General features: G+C 35.1%; 1 protein-coding gene across 1 annotated transcript; it reads left to right on the plus strand.

Moving 5' to 3' along the window:
* Nucleotides 1-267: 267 nt before the first annotated feature.
* Nucleotides 268-17,525, plus strand: LOC121413464 (SH3 domain-binding glutamic acid-rich-like protein 3). Its single transcript, XM_041606282.1, has 3 exons — nt 268-410; nt 12,529-12,696; nt 17,115-17,525. The coding sequence occupies exons 1-3, from the start codon at nt 363-365 to the stop codon at nt 17,178-17,180; spliced, it is 282 nt and encodes a 93-aa protein (XP_041462216.1). The 5' UTR covers nt 268-362; the 3' UTR covers nt 17,181-17,525.
* Nucleotides 17,526-18,715: the final 1,190 nt, after the last annotated feature.

Here is an 18,715-nt window from a genome sequence, read left to right on the forward strand (position 1 = left end):
CGAAGATGTTTAATTTGGTAGGACCTACTAATATAATAGGTGGATGGGTGATTAATCTATATTAATACTTCATATAATCGTCACCAATGGTTTAACGTCGTATGGATCGCCTTTGCCGACGACGTCCTACTTACGAAAGCGTAAAGCGCGTATAATCTGGAGAGATTGAAGAGCGCCATCATATTCAACAACAATCAACCAATTCCAACCACCTAACGTAACCGGTACCCGAATCGAATCGAATGCAACGCAACGCAACGCAACACGCACAGTGCAGTATATACGGTACGGCAGGTCAAAAACAACAACATAACTCATCCTCCGCAATTTCCTTGCTTGGTGACTTGAAATAATTAATTAAAATGTCGAAAATCACATACTACTACACCTCAGTATCTTCTAACTTGGAGGTAAGATTTGTTTGAATAAGACTTACCATATTTAGATGATTTCATGGAGAACATGGTGAGGATTATGTTTATATTTATTGAAATGGGCGCGGTCGGCGCAGCCTCAGCAGCCACTCATTTCAGCGTCTGAATTCTTGCGGGGATCGGCTTGCCAGCTCGCCATACCGGCAGGCGTGGGCGCTAGCACTGTCACCGCTCCGAGCTGAGCCGGCCCGGATGCGCTGCATGAATTCCAGTCCGCTTCCGGGTAGCGAAATTGGCATTATCGTGATCTATAAAGTCTAGTCTGCTGGGCAAACCCTTCACTCGAAATAAGGGTCTGAATGTGCAGCCTACTCATGCCTTGTGTACTGAAGGCTCTCTAACAGCAAGTTTTGTAATATGTGCTAGTCTTCGCGTGGAGGCACACTTGTGGCCTTTATCGTCATCCAAGTCACTGGGGACAAACTTGAGACACACCTCAAATATCAGCAATCTTTCAATAGAATCCACGGTTGGAAGATTTTCAAAAGAAATTCATTGTTCGCGATGCGAAACTGTGCGAAGCTTCTCACTGAGCGGGGACTTCCTTCCACCACACGTTTTCCCATTGACACAAAAACAACTGACTCGGACACTTTTTCAAACGACAAAAATACTATAGTCTTTTTCTTTTCTCTCCTGTGGCGGTATATTCTTCCTAGTTGATGAAACAATGATCAAAACAATTAATAAGACAAAATTAATCACACTAAAAACACTATTGAACTGTCTAAATACTCCTCGTGATCCGAGTCCCCTTCCCGTGTCAAGTTCGTCCAATCTCCCATGGGAGGGGACTTGGATAACGAGAAGTAGTATTAGTCGTTATCCAAGTCCCCTCCAGGGGGGCGGTGGGGGCAGTCGCCCCCAAAAAAAACGTCCCCAAAAAGAAAAATAAGAAGGGAAAAAAAGAGGAGAAAAGGAAAAGGGAAGGAAGGAAAGGGAAGAAAGGTAGCTTTGTGTTTTTTTTTAATTATTATTCTTTATTTTTTTCTCAAAAGAGAAACTCCTTCACTCTTGCTCTAAATTCACATGTGAATTTTGCTTCCGCGCTGTGCGCGGTTAAATGACAATATTGAAGTTCTCCATTGTTTCCCCACCTTTTCTCTAACCCTGTTTTTCCACCTCAGCTATGTGCTTCTTGCCAGTTAAAGTTAAAATTGTATACACTAGGGCATGAATTTGAGTAAGGTTAGGCCGAAGTAAATATATGAAGTTATCTTTTTTTTCAATTGATCGCGCAACTTCTGGTCTGGTCGGCTCCGAGTGGGTAAAATCTTTATATTAGTTTCTGCCGTCACCTCCATAAAGTCAACTTCTGCTTTTCAGCTCATTACTAAACAACCATAATTTGGAGGTAAACAGGTTCCGAATTTAAAAAGAGGAAGGTATGCAATTCGTGTCGTATTAAATTAAAAAAGTACAATATTTTTTATCAAATTGTATTAAACTTCATGTCATTTCCCTGTATACATTCATCTCCTGTCCTGTTTGGCGCCCTCAGTTTGAAATTTTGAATGACACTGAAGTTTTGTATATTCAAAATGAAGCGCTTCAGGATAAGTCAAAAAAACTAGGCATCCTTTTTTTATATAGATAGATAATTTCAATAAATCACAGAAGTTTCAACTTTTTGCGCACTATTTTCCTTGTAATGAAGTTCAATAATCTAAGAAAATCAATTGAATTAGAGCCGATTGGGTATTAGAGATATCTACATTTGATGAAACGTCCGCCCTTTGAAATTTCAGAATTTCATTGCTCTGCGCGGGGAGGAATATCTTCCTCTACCAATCTTCTCTGTTTTGCGAGTTAAAAATATGCACTGATGCTAAATTGTTTGTAATCAAATCTGATCTTTCCAAAGAAAATTTCAATATATCTTTGAGAATACCCTTTTCTCGGGACCCTTTTTATGGCAAGAAAAATTGATATAACACTTTAGCTTCCGCACTTCGCGCGGAGTTATCATTTTAATTTATTCCATTGTATACCTCTTTTGTGCGTTCACAATCACTTTTGAAAACAAGGTTCAAAATCGCAATATAGTCAACCGAATTGGAGGTACTAGAGACAAGAGAAATGGCTCCTTTTCATTTTAATTTATGAAATACTAAAAGCTTCGCGCGGGAGGGGGAAACTCCCCCTCCTTGCACCCACCCCCTAGGGAGCGCGCTTCGCGCGCTCTGTAAGTGTTTGCACGCTTCGTGTGCCAACACGGCCCCCTCCAAAATGAAATCCTGGCTACGCGTTTGGTCCCCTCCTATGGGAAATTAGACGAACTGAACACGGGAAGGGGACTCCGATCACGAGGAGTATTTAGACAGTTAAATAGTGTTTTTAATGTGATTTTCATTGATTTTAATGATTCTTATCGAAAATATTCATTAATCATGTCTATTAAACTGTCTAAAAGTGGCAGAGTGGTTTTGAAGAGGAGGGAAATGAGGGGTAGATGAATATCAACGGGTTAATTGCCGTTTTGTATTTTTAGGAGAGGGGACTTGGATCACGAGGAGTACATGTAGTATATACTGTTTTAATTCAAAGTTCTTTAGACAGTTAAATAGTGTCTTTAATGTGATTTTCATTGATTTTAATGATTCTTATTATCGAAAATATTTATTAATCATCTCTAGGAAACTGTCTAAAAGTGGCAGAGTGGTTTTGAAGAGGAGGGAAATGAGGGGTAGATGAATATCAACGGGTTAATTGCCGTTTTGTATTTTTAGGAGAGGGGACTTGGATCACGAGGAGTAGTATATACTGTTTTAATTCAATTCTATTGATCTTAATAATTCATCATCGAAAATAGGAAACAAGTAACACAGTGGTTTAATTCGGATGAAGGGGGACTTGAATCACGAGGAGTAATTATAGACTGACATTCTTTTTACGTACCTTACGAAATAAAGCAATGGAGACAGTTAAGAGAGAGATATGCATTTTGATTTATTTAGTAAAAACGTGATAGACGAAATAAAGCATAATCATGACAAACATATAATGAGATTTATTCATAGCATAATTAAAAAGTACGACGAAATAAAGCCTATATATACTGAAAAGAAGTAGATGCAATTTTGATTTATTTAGTAAATTAGGGATAAACGAAATAAAGCAATGTCTGCAGAAGAGGGATATACTCGGGGCCGATTTATTTAGTAAAAATGTAAACGAAATAAAGCAAATTTCATAGTGTGGGAAACATAAGAAGATGAATGATTTTGATTTATGTATATGAAAAGTACTAATTTACGAAATGAAGCAATGGAGATTGAAAAGATGATTCAATCCTGATTTATTTAGTAAATTAGGAATCAACGAAATAAAGCAATTGAGACTGTTCGAGGGATATACTCGGGGCCGATTTATTTAGTAAAAATGTAAACGAAATAAAGCAAATTTCATAGTGTGGGAAACGTACATAAGAAGATGAATATAATCTTGATTTATGTATATGAAAAGTACTAATTTACGAAATAAAGCAATGGAGATTGAAAAGATGATTCAATCCTGATTTATTTAGTAAATTAGGAATCAACGAAATAAAGCAATTGAGACCGTGTTCGAGGGGTATACTTGGGGACGATTTATTTAGTAAAAATGTAAACGAAATAAAGCAAATTTCATAGTGTGGGAAACATAAAAAGATGAATATAATCATGATTGATTTATATGAAAAGTACTAATTTACTAACTAAAGCAATAGAGATCGAAAAGAAGTATATAGATGCAATTCGATCTGATTTATAACGCCAATAAGTGAAGATAGACCAAAGATTGTAGAGCTCGCGTACGCGGCGCTCTACAATCTTTGATGGAGACTGAAAAGAGACAAGTCACACACACCTACAATTGGAGGTTGGTAGAAACAGGTAGGACATGTTTTACATTGTGAAAAATTGTCCGTGGATCCGAGTCACCAGGGACTTGGATCACGATAATGCCACACTTGTTTATCAAAGTTCCAATCAGGGTCTGTGCCTGCAGACTAATCTAAGTCCCCGGTGACTCGGATCCACGGACAATTTTTCACAACGTAAAACATGTCCTACCGGTACCTGTTTCTAACCTACATGTACCTTGTAGTTGTGTGTGTTTCTTTTCAGTCTCCACCAAAGATTGTAGAGCGCCGCGTATTCGCGTATGCGGCGCTCTAGCTCTACTAGACTTGCTAGTACAATCTTTGGTCTATCTTCATTTTATTGGTGTAATAAATCAGAATTGCATCTACTTCTTTTCAATCTCTATTGCTTTAGTTCGTAAATTAGTACTTTTCATATAAATAACTCATGATTATATTCATCTTTTTATGTTTCCCACACTATGAAATTTGCTTTATTTCGTTAACATCTTTACATGCACTAAATAAATCTGCCCCTCTTCAGTCTCAATTGCTTTATTTCGTTGATTCCTAATTTACTAAATAAATCAGAATTGAATCTTCTTTTCAATCTCTATTGCTTTATTTTGTAAACTAGCACTTTTCATATAAATAAATCAGGATTATATCACCTTTTTTATGTCTCTCACAAGAAAATTTGCTTTATTTCGTCTGTGTTTTTGTCTCACCTGCGAAGCAAAGTGAGACTATAGGCGCCGCTTTTCCGACGGCGGCGGCGGCGGCGTCAACATCAAATCTTAACCCGAGGTTAAGTTTTTGAAATGACGTCATAACTTAGAAAGTATATGGACCTAGTTAATAAAACTTGGCCATAAGGTTAATCAAGTATTACTGAACATCCTATTAGAGTTTCATGTCACATGACCAGGGTCAAAGGTCATTTAGGGTCAATGAACTTAGACCATGTTGGAGGAATCAACATCAAAATCTTAACCTGAGGTTAAGTTTTTGAAATGTCATCATAACTTAGAAAATATATGGACCTAGTTCATGAAACTTGGACATAAGGTTAATCAAGTATCACTGAACATCCTGCATGAGTTTCACGTCACATGACCAAGGTCAAAGGTCATTTAGGGTCAATGAACTTTGGCCGAATTGGGGATATCTGTTGAATTCCCATCATAACTTTGAAAGTTTATGGATCTGATTCATGAAACTTGAACATAATAGTAATCAAGCATCACTGAAAGTTTTGTCCAAGTTTCAGGTCTCATGATTAAGGTCAAAGGTCATTTAGGGTCAATGAACTTTGGCCGAATCGGGGGTATCTGTTGAATTACCATCATAACTTTGAAAGTTTATTGGTCTAGTTCATTAAACTTGGACATTAGAGTAATCAAGTATCACTGAACATCCTGTGCGCGTTTCAGGTCACATGACCAACGTCAAAGGTCAATGAACTTTGGCCGAATTTGGTGTATCTGTTGAATTACCATCATAACTTTGAAAGTTTATGGATCTGATTCATGAAACTTGTACATAAGAGTAATCAAGTATCACTGAACATCCTGTTCGAGTTTCAGGTCACATGATCAAGGTCAAAGGTCATGTAAGGTCAATGAACTTTGGCCATGTTGGGGTTTTTTGTTGAATAACCATCATATCTCTGTAAGTTTATTGGTCTAGTTCATAAAAAAGGGAAATAAGAGTAACCATGTATCACTGAACATCTTGTGCGAGTTAGAGTAGTATTCAAAGTGAGCACTGCTGCTATATTGAATCGCGTGATGCAGGTGAGACGGCCAGAGGCATTCCACTTGTTATCTAAATAAATAAATAGGCCCTATATCCCTCTTCAGTCTCCATTGGTTTATTTCGTCTATTCATAATTTACTAAATAAATCAGAATTGCATCTATTTCTTTTCAATCTCCATTGCTTTATTTCGTAAACTAGTACTTTTCATATACATAAATCAAGATTATATTCATCTTTTTATGTTTCCCACACTGAAATTTGCTTTATTTCGTTTACATTTTTACTAACTAAATCGGCCCCGAGTATATCCCTCTTCAGACATTGCTTTATTTCGTTTATCCCTAATTTACTAAATAAATCAGAATTGCATCTACTTCTTTTCAGTACGGTATATAGCTTTATTTCGTCGTAGTTTTTAATTATGCTATAAATGAATCTCATATATGCTTGTCATGATTATGCTTTATTTCATCTATCACATTTTTGTCTCACCTGCGAAGCAAAGTGAGACTATAGGCGCCGCTTTTCCGACGGCGACGGCGGCAGCGGCGGCGTCAACATCAAATCTTAACCTGAGGTTAAGTTTTTGAAATGACGCCATAACTTAGAAAGTATATGGACCTAGTTAATAAAACTTGGCCATAAGGTTAATCAAGTATTACTGAACATCCTATTAGAGTTTCATGTCACATGACCAAGGTCAAAGGTCATTTAGGGTCAATGAACTTAGACCATGTTGGAGGAATCAACATCGAAATCTTAACCTGAGGTTAAGTTTTTGAAATGTCATCATAACTTAGAAAATATATGGACCTAGTTCATGAAACTTGGACATAAGCTTAATCAAGTATCACTAAACATCCTGCATGAGTTTCACGTCACATGACCAAGGTCAAAGGTCATTTAGGGTCAATGAACTTTGGCCGAATTGGGGATATCTGTTGAATTCCCATCATAACTTTGAAAGTTTATGGATCTGATTCATGAAACTTGGACATAATAGTAATCATGCATCACTGAAAATTTTGTGCAAGTTTCAGGTCTCATGATTAAGGTCAAAGGTCATTTAGGGTCAATGAACTTTGGCCGAATCGGGGGTTTCTGTTGAATTACCATCATAACTTTGAAAGTTTATTTGTCTAGTTCATTAAACTTGGACATTAGAGTAATCAAGTATCACTGAACATCCTGTGCGCGTTTCAGGTCACATGACCAAGGTCAAAGGTCAATGAACTTTGGCCGAATAGGGTGTATCTGTTGAATTACCATCATAACTTTGAAAGTTTATGGATCTGATTCATGAAACTTGTACATAAGAGTAATCAAGTATCACTGAACATCCTGTTCGAGTTTCAGGTCACATGATCAAGGTCAAAGGTCATGTAAGGTCAATGAACTTTGGCCATGTTGGGTTTTTTTGTTGAATAACCATCATATCTCTGTAAGTTTATTGGTCTAGTTCATAAAAAGTGGACATAAGAGTAACCATGTATCACTGAACATCTTGTGCGAGTTAGAGTAGTGTTCAAAGTCAGCACTGCTGCTATATTGAACCGCGTGATGCAGGTGAGACGGCCAGAGGCATTCCACTTGTTACTAAATAAATCAAATTGCATATCTCCCTCTTAACTGTCTCCATTGCTTTAATTATTTCATTAGGTAAAAAGAATGTCTGTATAATTACTCCTCGTGATTCAAGTTCCCCTTCATCCGAATTAAACCACTGTGTCACTTGTTTCCTATTTTCGATGATGAATTATTAAGATCAATAGAATTGAATTAAAACAGTATATACTACTCCTCGTGATCCAAGTCCCCTCTCCTAAAAATACAAAACGGCAATTAACCTGTTGATATTCATCTACCCCTCATTTCCCTCCTCTTCAAAACAACTGCCACTTTTAGACAGTTTCCTAGAGATGATTAATGAATATTTTCGATAATAAGAATCATTAAAATCAATGAAAAAATCATTAAAAACACTATTCAAATACTCCTCGTGATCCGAGAGTCCCCTTCCCGTGTTGAGTTCGTCCTGGAATTTCCTATAAGAGTGGACTTGGATAACGAGGAGTACTATTAGTCGTCATCCAAGTCCCCTCTCCTAAAAATACAAAACGGCAATTAACCCGTTGATATTCATCTACCCCTCATTTCCCTCTTCAAAACCACTCTGCCACTTTTAGACAGTTTATAGACATGATTAATGAATATTTTCGAAAATAAGAATCATTAAAATCAATGAAATCACATTAAAAACACTATTTAACTGTCTAAATACTCCTCGTGTTCCGAGTCCCCTTCCTGTGTTGAGTTCGTCCAATTTCCCATAGGAGGGGATTTGGATAACGAGATCACGAGGAGTATTTAGACAGTGTTTCTAGTGTGATTAATTTGGTCTTATTTAGTGTTTTGATCATTGTTTCATCAACTTGGAAGAATATACCAACACGGGAGAGGAAAGAAAAAGAAAAAAGTCAGTTGTTATTGTGTCAATGGGAAAACGTGTGGTGGAAGGAAGTCCCCGCTCAGTGAGAAGCTTCGCACCGTTTCGCATCACGAATAGATGAAAATCTATTATGAAAATCTTCCAACCGTGGATTCTATTGAAAGATTGCTGATATTTGAGGTGTGTCTCAAGTTTGTCCCCAGTGACTTGGATGACGATTAGGCCGCTAAATTATTTTTCCCACTGCAGTTGTGGAAGCCAATATGAATATTCATTTACTTGCGTCTTTGGAATAAGAGTATAAATTGGCACCCACTGCAACCATCCTGCCTGTGGGGAATCTACAGTACAGGTACATAGGACTATGCCCAGAAACTCCAACTCTCCCACTTTCGACAGGAGATCTCCTTTTTAAACTACCTCAAATTTTCATATCCAAGCCGATATTCAAATAAAACTTATGTAGAGCGTCAACCATTAACCATGTCAACACGCCGCAAGATCTCGTACTCGTAAATTTAGCGGGCGCGAGCTAACTAGCTAGCAATAAGCCAGTTCGTAGTTCCTTACTGCGCATGATCAAAATAATCTACACATGATCAGATGAAGGTCATTTGTACTGAAGTGTCATGGTGGTTTAAAATCTAATGAGATAAGCACCAACTTGATGTCTTGATTATTCATACATGTATATTCTTTTGAATAGTGGTTTTCATTTACATCCACAAAATACAACAATGCATCCACGAACGACTGGTATTTCACGATTTGCCAAGTACATTGTGCAACATGCTAAGATATACATTCAAAGAAGGAATGCAACAAATACCTTCATAAAGTGTTCATTGGTGTGCCATTCTAGTCACCTGGTCTATTCAATTTCTCCATACTGCTATGTAAGGCAAGCTTACGTAACATGTTGCTTTGAAATCTGCCTATCATAATGAAAGAAATGAAAGGTCATTTGACCAAAATCTTCCCTGAAGTAACTACGAACTGGTCTATAGCATCATCCCTCCTTAGTCGCTCGCTCGCAACTTTCTATTAGTTTTACGTGACAGATACATTGTAGATTTATCTGCCGCGTTTGACACAGTAGATCATAACATTTTCATATCCTGGTTATTCAATAGAATAGGCATTAGGTCTACAGTCTTATCCTGGTTCCAATCATACCTGTCTGTATGGACTTCGCAAGTTGATATTGATGGCACATTGTTAAATCCCATCACTCTTGAATTTGGACTCCCTCAGGGGTCAATAGTCGGACCCATAGGCTACTCAATATATACTCTTCCAGTTGGTGATATCATCCGAAATCACTGTATCAATTATCATTTTTACGCTGATGACATACAATTACATGTTTCTTTTGATCCGAAGACTCCTGGAGCTCTCAATAATACACTGGTTAAACTCCAGAATTGTATATCAGATAGAAGACAGTGGATGATAGTGAATAAACTAAAACTTAATGATAATAAAACTGATTTTTTTTGTTGTGGCCTCTACTTATAACTTGCGCAATCTTCCAAATGTTGAACTTGATGTTGATGGTACACTCATGAGACCATCAGAAAAAATATGAAACCTTGGTGTCATATTTGATTCCCGTATGTCAATGTCGTTCCATATCTCTCATATCTGTAGCACAGTCACTTTATATTTAAGGAACATTTCTAGAATTAGAAGGTTTATTGACCAGTCTGCCTGTCACAATGCTGTTCGTTCATCGGTTCTGTCTTGTATCGATTATTGCAATGGGCTCCTTTCTACAATTCCCTTTAATCAATTAGTCTGTGTTCAACGACTACAAAATTGGGCAGCACAATTAATTTTACAGGTATCCCGAGATCATCCTTCCCAACCACTCTTTAATTCTCTTCACTGTCTTCCTTAAACAGAGAATTACCTTCAAATTACTCTTGATTGTCTACAAAACACTGAATGAACAGGCTCCACAGTATTTAAGTAACTGCTCGAATCTGTATACACCAACTAGAGCTCTTACATCTGCGAGTGATCACCTTCGCCTCACATATTCATTAACTCGTACATTAGCTGGTGACAGAACTTTTACGGTGTCGGCTTCAAAATCCTGGAACAACCTGCCACTAATGATTAGACAGTCTCCATCATTAGCAATCTTCAAAAAGTCATTAAAAACTCATCTCTTTCATACTTTGTAGTTTTTAAAATGCTGACTTGAATAAATAAATAGAGAAAAATCAAACTAGCATAGTGCTGAAAATTTCATCAAATTCAGATGTAAAATAAGAAAGTTATGACATTTTAAAGTTTCACTTATTTTTCACAAAACAGTGATATGCACAACTACATGTAGGTGAGTCAGTTGATGATGTCCATCACTCACTATTTCTTTTGTTTTTTATTGTTTGAATTATACAATATTTCATTTTTTATAGATTTGACAATAAGGACCAACTTGAATGAACCATATAGTATTAAACAATGCTAATTCCACATGTTCAGGGAGGAATTAATCGTTGTTGTATCACTTGACAATGAGGAGAAAATTAGAATATTTCATATTTCACATAATGAAATACAAAAGAAATAGTGAGTGGATGACGTCATCAGTCTCCTCATTTGCATACCGACCAGGATGTGCATATAACTGTTTTATGAAATTTAGCGAAACTTTTAAATGTTATAACTTTTATTTTGCATTCGATTTTGATGAAATTTTCAGTGTTATCCCTTTTTTATTTTTCTCTTTAATCAAATCAACTTTTTGTTTGGGTGGACTTGTTCTTTAAATATGTCTGTCTATTTATCTTTCGATCTAATATCTATTTATCTCTTTTATGATTATCTATCTGAACTATCAATATATCCACCTATATTTTATCTATCTACCCATCCATCTATTTTCTAACTATCTTTCTATCTATCTACCTACCTATCTTTCTATATATCTTTCATATCTACCGGTATTTACTTTAAAACTTTTGAATATCTTCAACTACCTGTACAGTGCATATCAAAAAAAAAGTTTACACTCTGAAAAAGCCCTGGGAATTAAAAAATATACAATATGTGGGTAATTTTTTCACATATAATCATGGGTTTGGGTCTTATCTATCCAATGAAAGTAAAATTTTTGACAGAATGTGGCACTTGAGTGAGCACTGTCCATTTTTGTAAAGCTCACAGAAATCTGTTTGCGCAGAAATGCTCGTTTGTACGCTGTGTCAAGGGTCAAGGGGAAAGGGTGAAATCAAACTTACCCTGCGAAACATTTCTCACACATTTCCCTTGCACTTTTGGACTTTTAGTCAGTTGAAATAAAACGGATACATTCAAGCATTTTATGAAATGTTTACTACCCAAATTTAAATTTCAGCACTTTTAGTAAGCACAACCTTTACCCTTATTGTGCCAGCTGGATCTGAGGACATAATCGAATCTGAACAAAAGTTTATATCAGACATCGCCAGCATTTTTTCACTAAGTTTTTATCATTCAAAGTGGGTTTACATTTCATTTTTCGTGTAATACTTGTTTCTCAACACTTTTTCCAAGCTTGACAATGATTAACAAAATGAAAATCAAGCCCAAGCCATTTCATGTAAATCACGGCTCAGTGTAAAGCAAACATCGTCACGATGGCCTCGGTGTGTCGGGGAGTGGGGTGGGGCGCAATGCACTCTTTGAAGTGTTTTAGGCAAGGAAACAAGTTTAAAAAGGGTTAAAGATATCTTCTAATCAGTTTACTAAGTAATTCCATGTGTTCTTCATGATTAAGGTCTACTTTCATTTGCATAACTATTTCAAAGTTCTGCGCAAATCATGTTTCACTAACTTTTCAAAAGTAAGTGGTGCTCACTCAAGCGGAAATATTTTTCGACAGTTATAAGGTCACTTGCTTAAATGGATACGTACCAATGGTAAAATGCGGAAAAATCATCAGGATATTACAGATGTATGATTTTACATGATTTTTTCTAAGTGTAAACTTTTTTTTGATACGCACTGTATAGTGATTCATCTATCTATTTATTTTTGTTGCATTTGAAGATAAAAAAGCATCAACAGAAGATAGATATGATCTTATCATCTAAGAAGATTGACTTTGATAAGGTAGACATTTCTACAGATGCTGAAGCAAAAAACAAGATGAGGGAATTAGCTGGCGATCCCAAGGCCCTTCCACCACAGCTCTGCAATGGAGATACTTATTTAGGGGTCAGTATCAATTTATTGACATCAATTTTTTCAGGACATACCTCAGTTAAGTTTGTACGCATCCCTACATGTATACTTGTAGATCTGCACATATTTTACACCATACGTGTTGACATTACAATTAGTGAACAGATGAGTAATCAGCTACAGGTATCAACTGATTTTCCCAATCATCGGCACTCTAACAGCAAATCTTGATGCGTCATATTTTACGAAGCTATTAGCTGAAAATAATCTCTGGACCAAAATTTTAAACACTTCAGTGTTGCGAAGTATGACAAATATGACCTCGAGTTTGATAAAATGGGAAGTTTTTTAGCTCATCTGGCCCGAAGGGCAAGATGGGCTTATGCCGTGGCATGGCGTCCGTCGTCTGTCAATATCAAAATGCTACTTCTTAGCCATTTCAATTCTGTTTGCTTTATATGATAGCATTAGGTGGGGCATTCAAAACTTCTACACAGAATTTTGAAATTCATTAAATATGCTAATTTATGCGCATTTTTCAAAATTCACAAAAAATGCTACTTCTTTATGTGTTAACGGATTTTGAATTTTTTGCTTCCACCTGGTAGAGCTTCATGAGGTTCACCAATTTTCTACACAGAATTCTGAAATTTTGACCAGAACAATTTTTATGCTAATTTATGCAAAATTAATTTATGAATATTTTTAAAAATTCACATAAAATGCTTCTTCTTTATTTGTTGACCAATTTTGATTTTGATTTTTTTTTCTTCCATCTGGTAGAGCTTCATGAGGTTCACCAATCTTGTACACAGAATTTTGAAATTTTAACTAGAACAATTTTTATGCTAATATATTTTTAAAATTTCACATAAAATGCTTTTTCTTCTTTAGTTGTTGACCGATTTTTACTTTTTTTCTTCTTCCATCTTGTAGAACTTTATGAGGTTCAGCAAACTTCTACACAGATTTTTGAAATTTTCAGTAGAAAATTACTTATGCTAATTTATGCAAAATTTATTCAGAAATCACAGAATATGCCCCTTCTTTTTTATTTGTTGACAGATTTTGATATTTTTTCTTCCATCCGGTAGAACTTCATGAGCCCACCAAACTTCTACACATAATTTTGAAAATTTTCTGGTTCATGCTAATTTACGTGAAATGTATTCATAAATCACAGAAAATTCCTCTTCTTCGATATTTGTTGACAGATTTTGATTTTTTTTCTTCCATCTGGAAGAGCTGCATGAGGTTCACCAAACTTGTACACAAAGTTTTGAAATTTTGTCTGGAAAATTATTTATTCTAATTTATGCAAAATTTATTCATAAATCACAAAAAATGTTTATTCTTCTTCATTTGTTGATCAATTTCAGTTTTGTTTGCTTTATATGATAGCTCGAGGTGGTGATACAAAATTTAAACATAGAATTTTGAAACTCATTGAATCTGCTATTTATTTATATATTTTCAAAACTCACAAAAATTGCTTACTTATTTGTTGATTGATTTTGGTTATTTTTGTTCCATCTGAGAGCTACATTAGGTTCACCAAGGTTCTACACAGAGTTAAGAAACTTTGACTAGATAATAATTAATACTTGATTCATAGGAAATTTATTCATAGATCACAAAAAATGCTCTTATGTCATTTCTTCATCAATTTCAATTCTATATCCTCAATTTATGTCACCAATATAATTCACTACAGTGTCAACTGTCAATCTGCAAGAAATGTGCAATTAAACAACATATTTTATCATTGTGGCATCAAACTGGCTATAAATGGATAGTGTTTGATGATTCTTCATGTCTTCACCCTAAATCTCCCGGGGTATTTTGATTCTTGTCATTCCGGGGGGCATTATGCCCCCCCCTTAAGATCTCGACCACCGATTGTGCAAGCGACGCAAAAATTTGCACGCTGGTAGTGTGCGATGTAATCTACATGTACAAGGCTGTATGGTACAATTTTCCAAAATAATGAGATTTTATTTTATATGAATTAATTATGCTAATTTATGCATAAATCATACTTTTTGCTCTAATTCACTAAATATAGCTCCTAGAATGCTAATTTTTGGTAAAAATATTCTTTGTAGCATTCTCAACAATCGCAATTAAAAAAACTTCGGTTTGGAAATCAATTTCTTATGTATTTTATTGTTTTATGAATTTCTTATGTATTTCTTTGTTTTTTCCTTTTTTTATTGTTTTTTCAGTGGAAATCGTTCCAAACTTAATTCTTATCATAAACAAGGCAAAATTAATTAAATTTAATCAGTAAAAGTAGAAATAATGATACATATATGAATTTTGGCTAAATACACAATTTACATTGGATTTGTACATGAAATCACGTTTATGAGCAATTTTGGGTCTGACATGCACTTACATAATATTGCGTAATGTTTTAACCGCATACCCGCGCATCACAAATTTGGTCTCAAAATTTGCACGAGACATGAAAGTAAAAAGTCAGTAAGCGGCGAGGTCAAAAAATTTTGCACAGCAGATATATTGCGAACATTGTCGAGGGGGGGCCATTATGCCCCCCCCCCCCGGGAGAATTAGGGTTAAAACTCCTTGATATGACAGAGTAATAGAAGTATATAGTCAGCATTGTGATCTCGTCAGGTCTAAAGTTGCAAAATTATTTTTATTGCGTAGTCCTCGAGACCTTTCAAATTGGTGAACTTCAAAGCTCGATAGCAAAAAATCAGCACATAAACCTATTGGAAAATAAGGGGCGAAAGTAACCCTGTGCAAAATGATGTGAAAATGACATGGATTTCATTTTCATCATGAAACGTCTTTAAAGGACAAGTCCACCCCAAAAAAGGTAATTTGAATAAAAAGAGAAAAATTCAATAAACATAACACTGAAAATTTTATCAAAATCGGATGTAAAATACATGTAAGAAAGTTATGACAGTTTTAAGTTTTGCTTATTTTCACAAAACAGTTATATGCACATCCTGGTGGGTATGCGAATGAGACTGATGACGTCATCCAGTCACTATTTCTTTTGTATTTTATTGTACGAAATAGAAAATATTCTAATTTTCTGTTCATTGTCAAGTGAAACAACGATAAATTCCTCCCTGGACATGTGGAATGAGCATTGTTCAATACTATATGATTCAATCAAGTTGGTCCTTGTTGTCAAATCTATAAAAAATGAAATATTGTATAATTCAAAGAATAAGAAACAAAAGAAATAGTGAGTGAGGGGCATCATTGACTGTCTCATCTGAGTTGTGCATATCACTGTTTTGTGAAAAATGAGCAAAACTTTAAAATGTCATAACTTTATAATTTGACATCCGATTTTGATGAAATTTTCAGGGTTTTGCTAGTTTGATTTTTCTCTATTTATTCAAGTCAACATTTTTCTGGGGTGGACTTGACCTTTAAAAGAGAGCTTTGTGGGTTCAATAAATCTGTTAATAAAGCTACAAGTAAACATATCACTTATTAACTGTTAATTCCTGTTTTATGGCTTATTTGTGATCAAGTTCCTCACTGTGAAAGACATTTGTGAAAAACTGGGAAGTTTGTTTGATCTCGTTTTCATTGGTCTTTCTTCTGCCATTTTGTGACTATGATTCTAAAACCGATTGATAGGGGCTATACTATAGACCCTCTGTGATTGAACCAATCTTCATTATTAAAGGACAAGTCCGCCCCAACAAAAACTTGATTTGAATAAAAAGAGAAATATTCAAAAAGCACAACACTGAAAATTTCATCAAAATCGGATGTAAAATATTGAAGTTATGGCATTTTAAAGTTTCGCTTATTTTCAACAAAATAGTTGTATGAACGAGCCAGTTACATCCAAATGAGAGAGTTGATGACATCACTCACTCACTATTTCTTTTGTATTTTATTATATGAAATATTTTTATTTTCTCATCATTGTCATGTAAAATAAAGTTTCATTCCTCCCTAAACACATGGAATTCCATTATGTTAACATTTTGTGCTTCAGGCAGGAGGTCCTAATTGTCATATTCATAAAAATTGAAATATTGTATAATTCAAACAATAAAAAAAAAAGAAATAGTGAGTGAGTGACATCATCGACTCTCTCATTTGGATTTAACTGGCTCGTTCATATAACTATTTTGTTGAAAATAAGCAAAACTTTGAAATGTCATAACTTTCTTATTTTTCATCCGATTTTGATGAAATTTTTTAAGCATTGTGCTTGTCTGATTTTTCTCTATTGATTCAAATCAACATTTTTCTGAGGTGGATTTGACCTTTAAATATTGACATGTGCTTTTGGAGCTAGTCTGTGTAAAACTGTTGCTCAATCTGACTGCGTGAAATCTGTGCAGGGCCCTTTTAAAGTTTGATCATTTTCTTTTGGAACCCAGTTTATAATATAATAATTAGTTTATACTTTCTATCTCCTTTCTCTTTTTCTGATTGTTTTACAGGACTTCAGTGCTTTTGACGCAGCTGTTGAAGCTGAAGAGATTGAAGAATTCCTAAAACTGAAGTGAATCCCAAACCATCTTCCAGGTTGCATATATAGTTTACTAGATCATGAAAGAAGCAGCAAATATTATTAGTGCAAAGTTATTTCCTTCAGATCTTATTTCATATTTGCTATGTTAGGAATGAGTGATTAAATTGAGCTGTATTTGAATATAATAGACTAGATGATATATACAGTAATAAGGTCTAGTAAAAATAGAATTATCCAAAATATAAGGGCAACCACAACTGAAAGTTTATATTAAAGCCAGCGTATGGCAACCTACATAGGATATGGGTAGGTATTTTGTTAACCTATATCTAAATATAAAGAACTGCATTCATGTAAAGAATTTTAATTTGTGACATTTGTATTTTCAAAGGTCAAGTCCACCCCAGAATTTGTTTTATTTGAATTGATAGATAAAAATCAAACAAGCATAACACTGACGTTTTCTTCAAAATTAGATGTAAAATAAGATAGTTACATTTTAAAGTTTTGCTTATTTTTCACAAAACAGATGTATACATAACTTAGTTATATGCATAACTCAATGATATGCGAATGACAGAGTCGATGGTGTCCCTCTCTCACTATTTCTTTTGTGTTTTATTGTTTGAATTATACAATATTTCAATTCTTACATATTTGACAATCATAAAGACCAACTTGACTTAACCTTTTTATAATGGTAATTCCACATATTCATTGAGGAATAAAAATTTTGTCTCATATGACAATGAGGAGAAAAATAGATTATTTCATATTTTGTATTATAAAATACAAACAAAGTAGTGAGTGATGTCATCAGTCTGTTCATCTGCATACCGACCAAGATGTGCATATAACTGTTTTGTGAAATTAAGTGAAATTTTAAAGTGTCATACATATAATTTCTCACTTTACATCCTATTTTGATGTAATTTTCAGTGTTATGCTTGTTGGATTTTTCTCCTTTTATGCAAATCAACTTTTTGTTGGGGTGGACTTGTCCTTTGCTTATCAAATGCAATTCTTGATGTCAAAAATGTTATGCCTGATATTGGAAAATGTGGAGAAAACAGGTAAACACAAGCAGAGTAAGTTGACATACGCTCGCTAAAATCATCTAGGTGTGGTTGGCCCTTATAAAAGCAATCTGAGCAAAGTCTTAAAGGGATGTCATCACAGGAGAACATTTAAGGATACTTTCATTCCAGCTACCAAGGCAACAAAGTCAATAATAAGCTATTTGTAAATGCTTTTTATATTAGAAACCCCCTACCATGATATCTTTCAGAGTGAGTAGGTCTACTGCTAATGATCAAATATGCCTTTTACTGTTTGTATATTCTGATATTGGCTTGTTCATGTCTGCAGTGTATTATGTGTATTAATGTGGAGCGTTGTGGCCCAGTGGATTAGTCTTCGGACTTTGAAACAGAGGGTCGTGGGTTCGAATCCCAGCCATGGCGTAATTTCCTTCAGCAAGAAACTGATCCACAATGTGCTGCACTCAACCCAGGTGAGGTAAATGGGTACCGGTAGGAAGTAATTCCTTTAAAAGCTGTGTGCGCTATG

This window comes from Lytechinus variegatus, chromosome 4 (genome assembly GCF_018143015.1).
Source record: "Lytechinus variegatus isolate NC3 chromosome 4, Lvar_3.0, whole genome shotgun sequence".
Taxonomy (NCBI): domain Eukaryota; kingdom Metazoa; phylum Echinodermata; class Echinoidea; order Temnopleuroida; family Toxopneustidae; genus Lytechinus; species Lytechinus variegatus.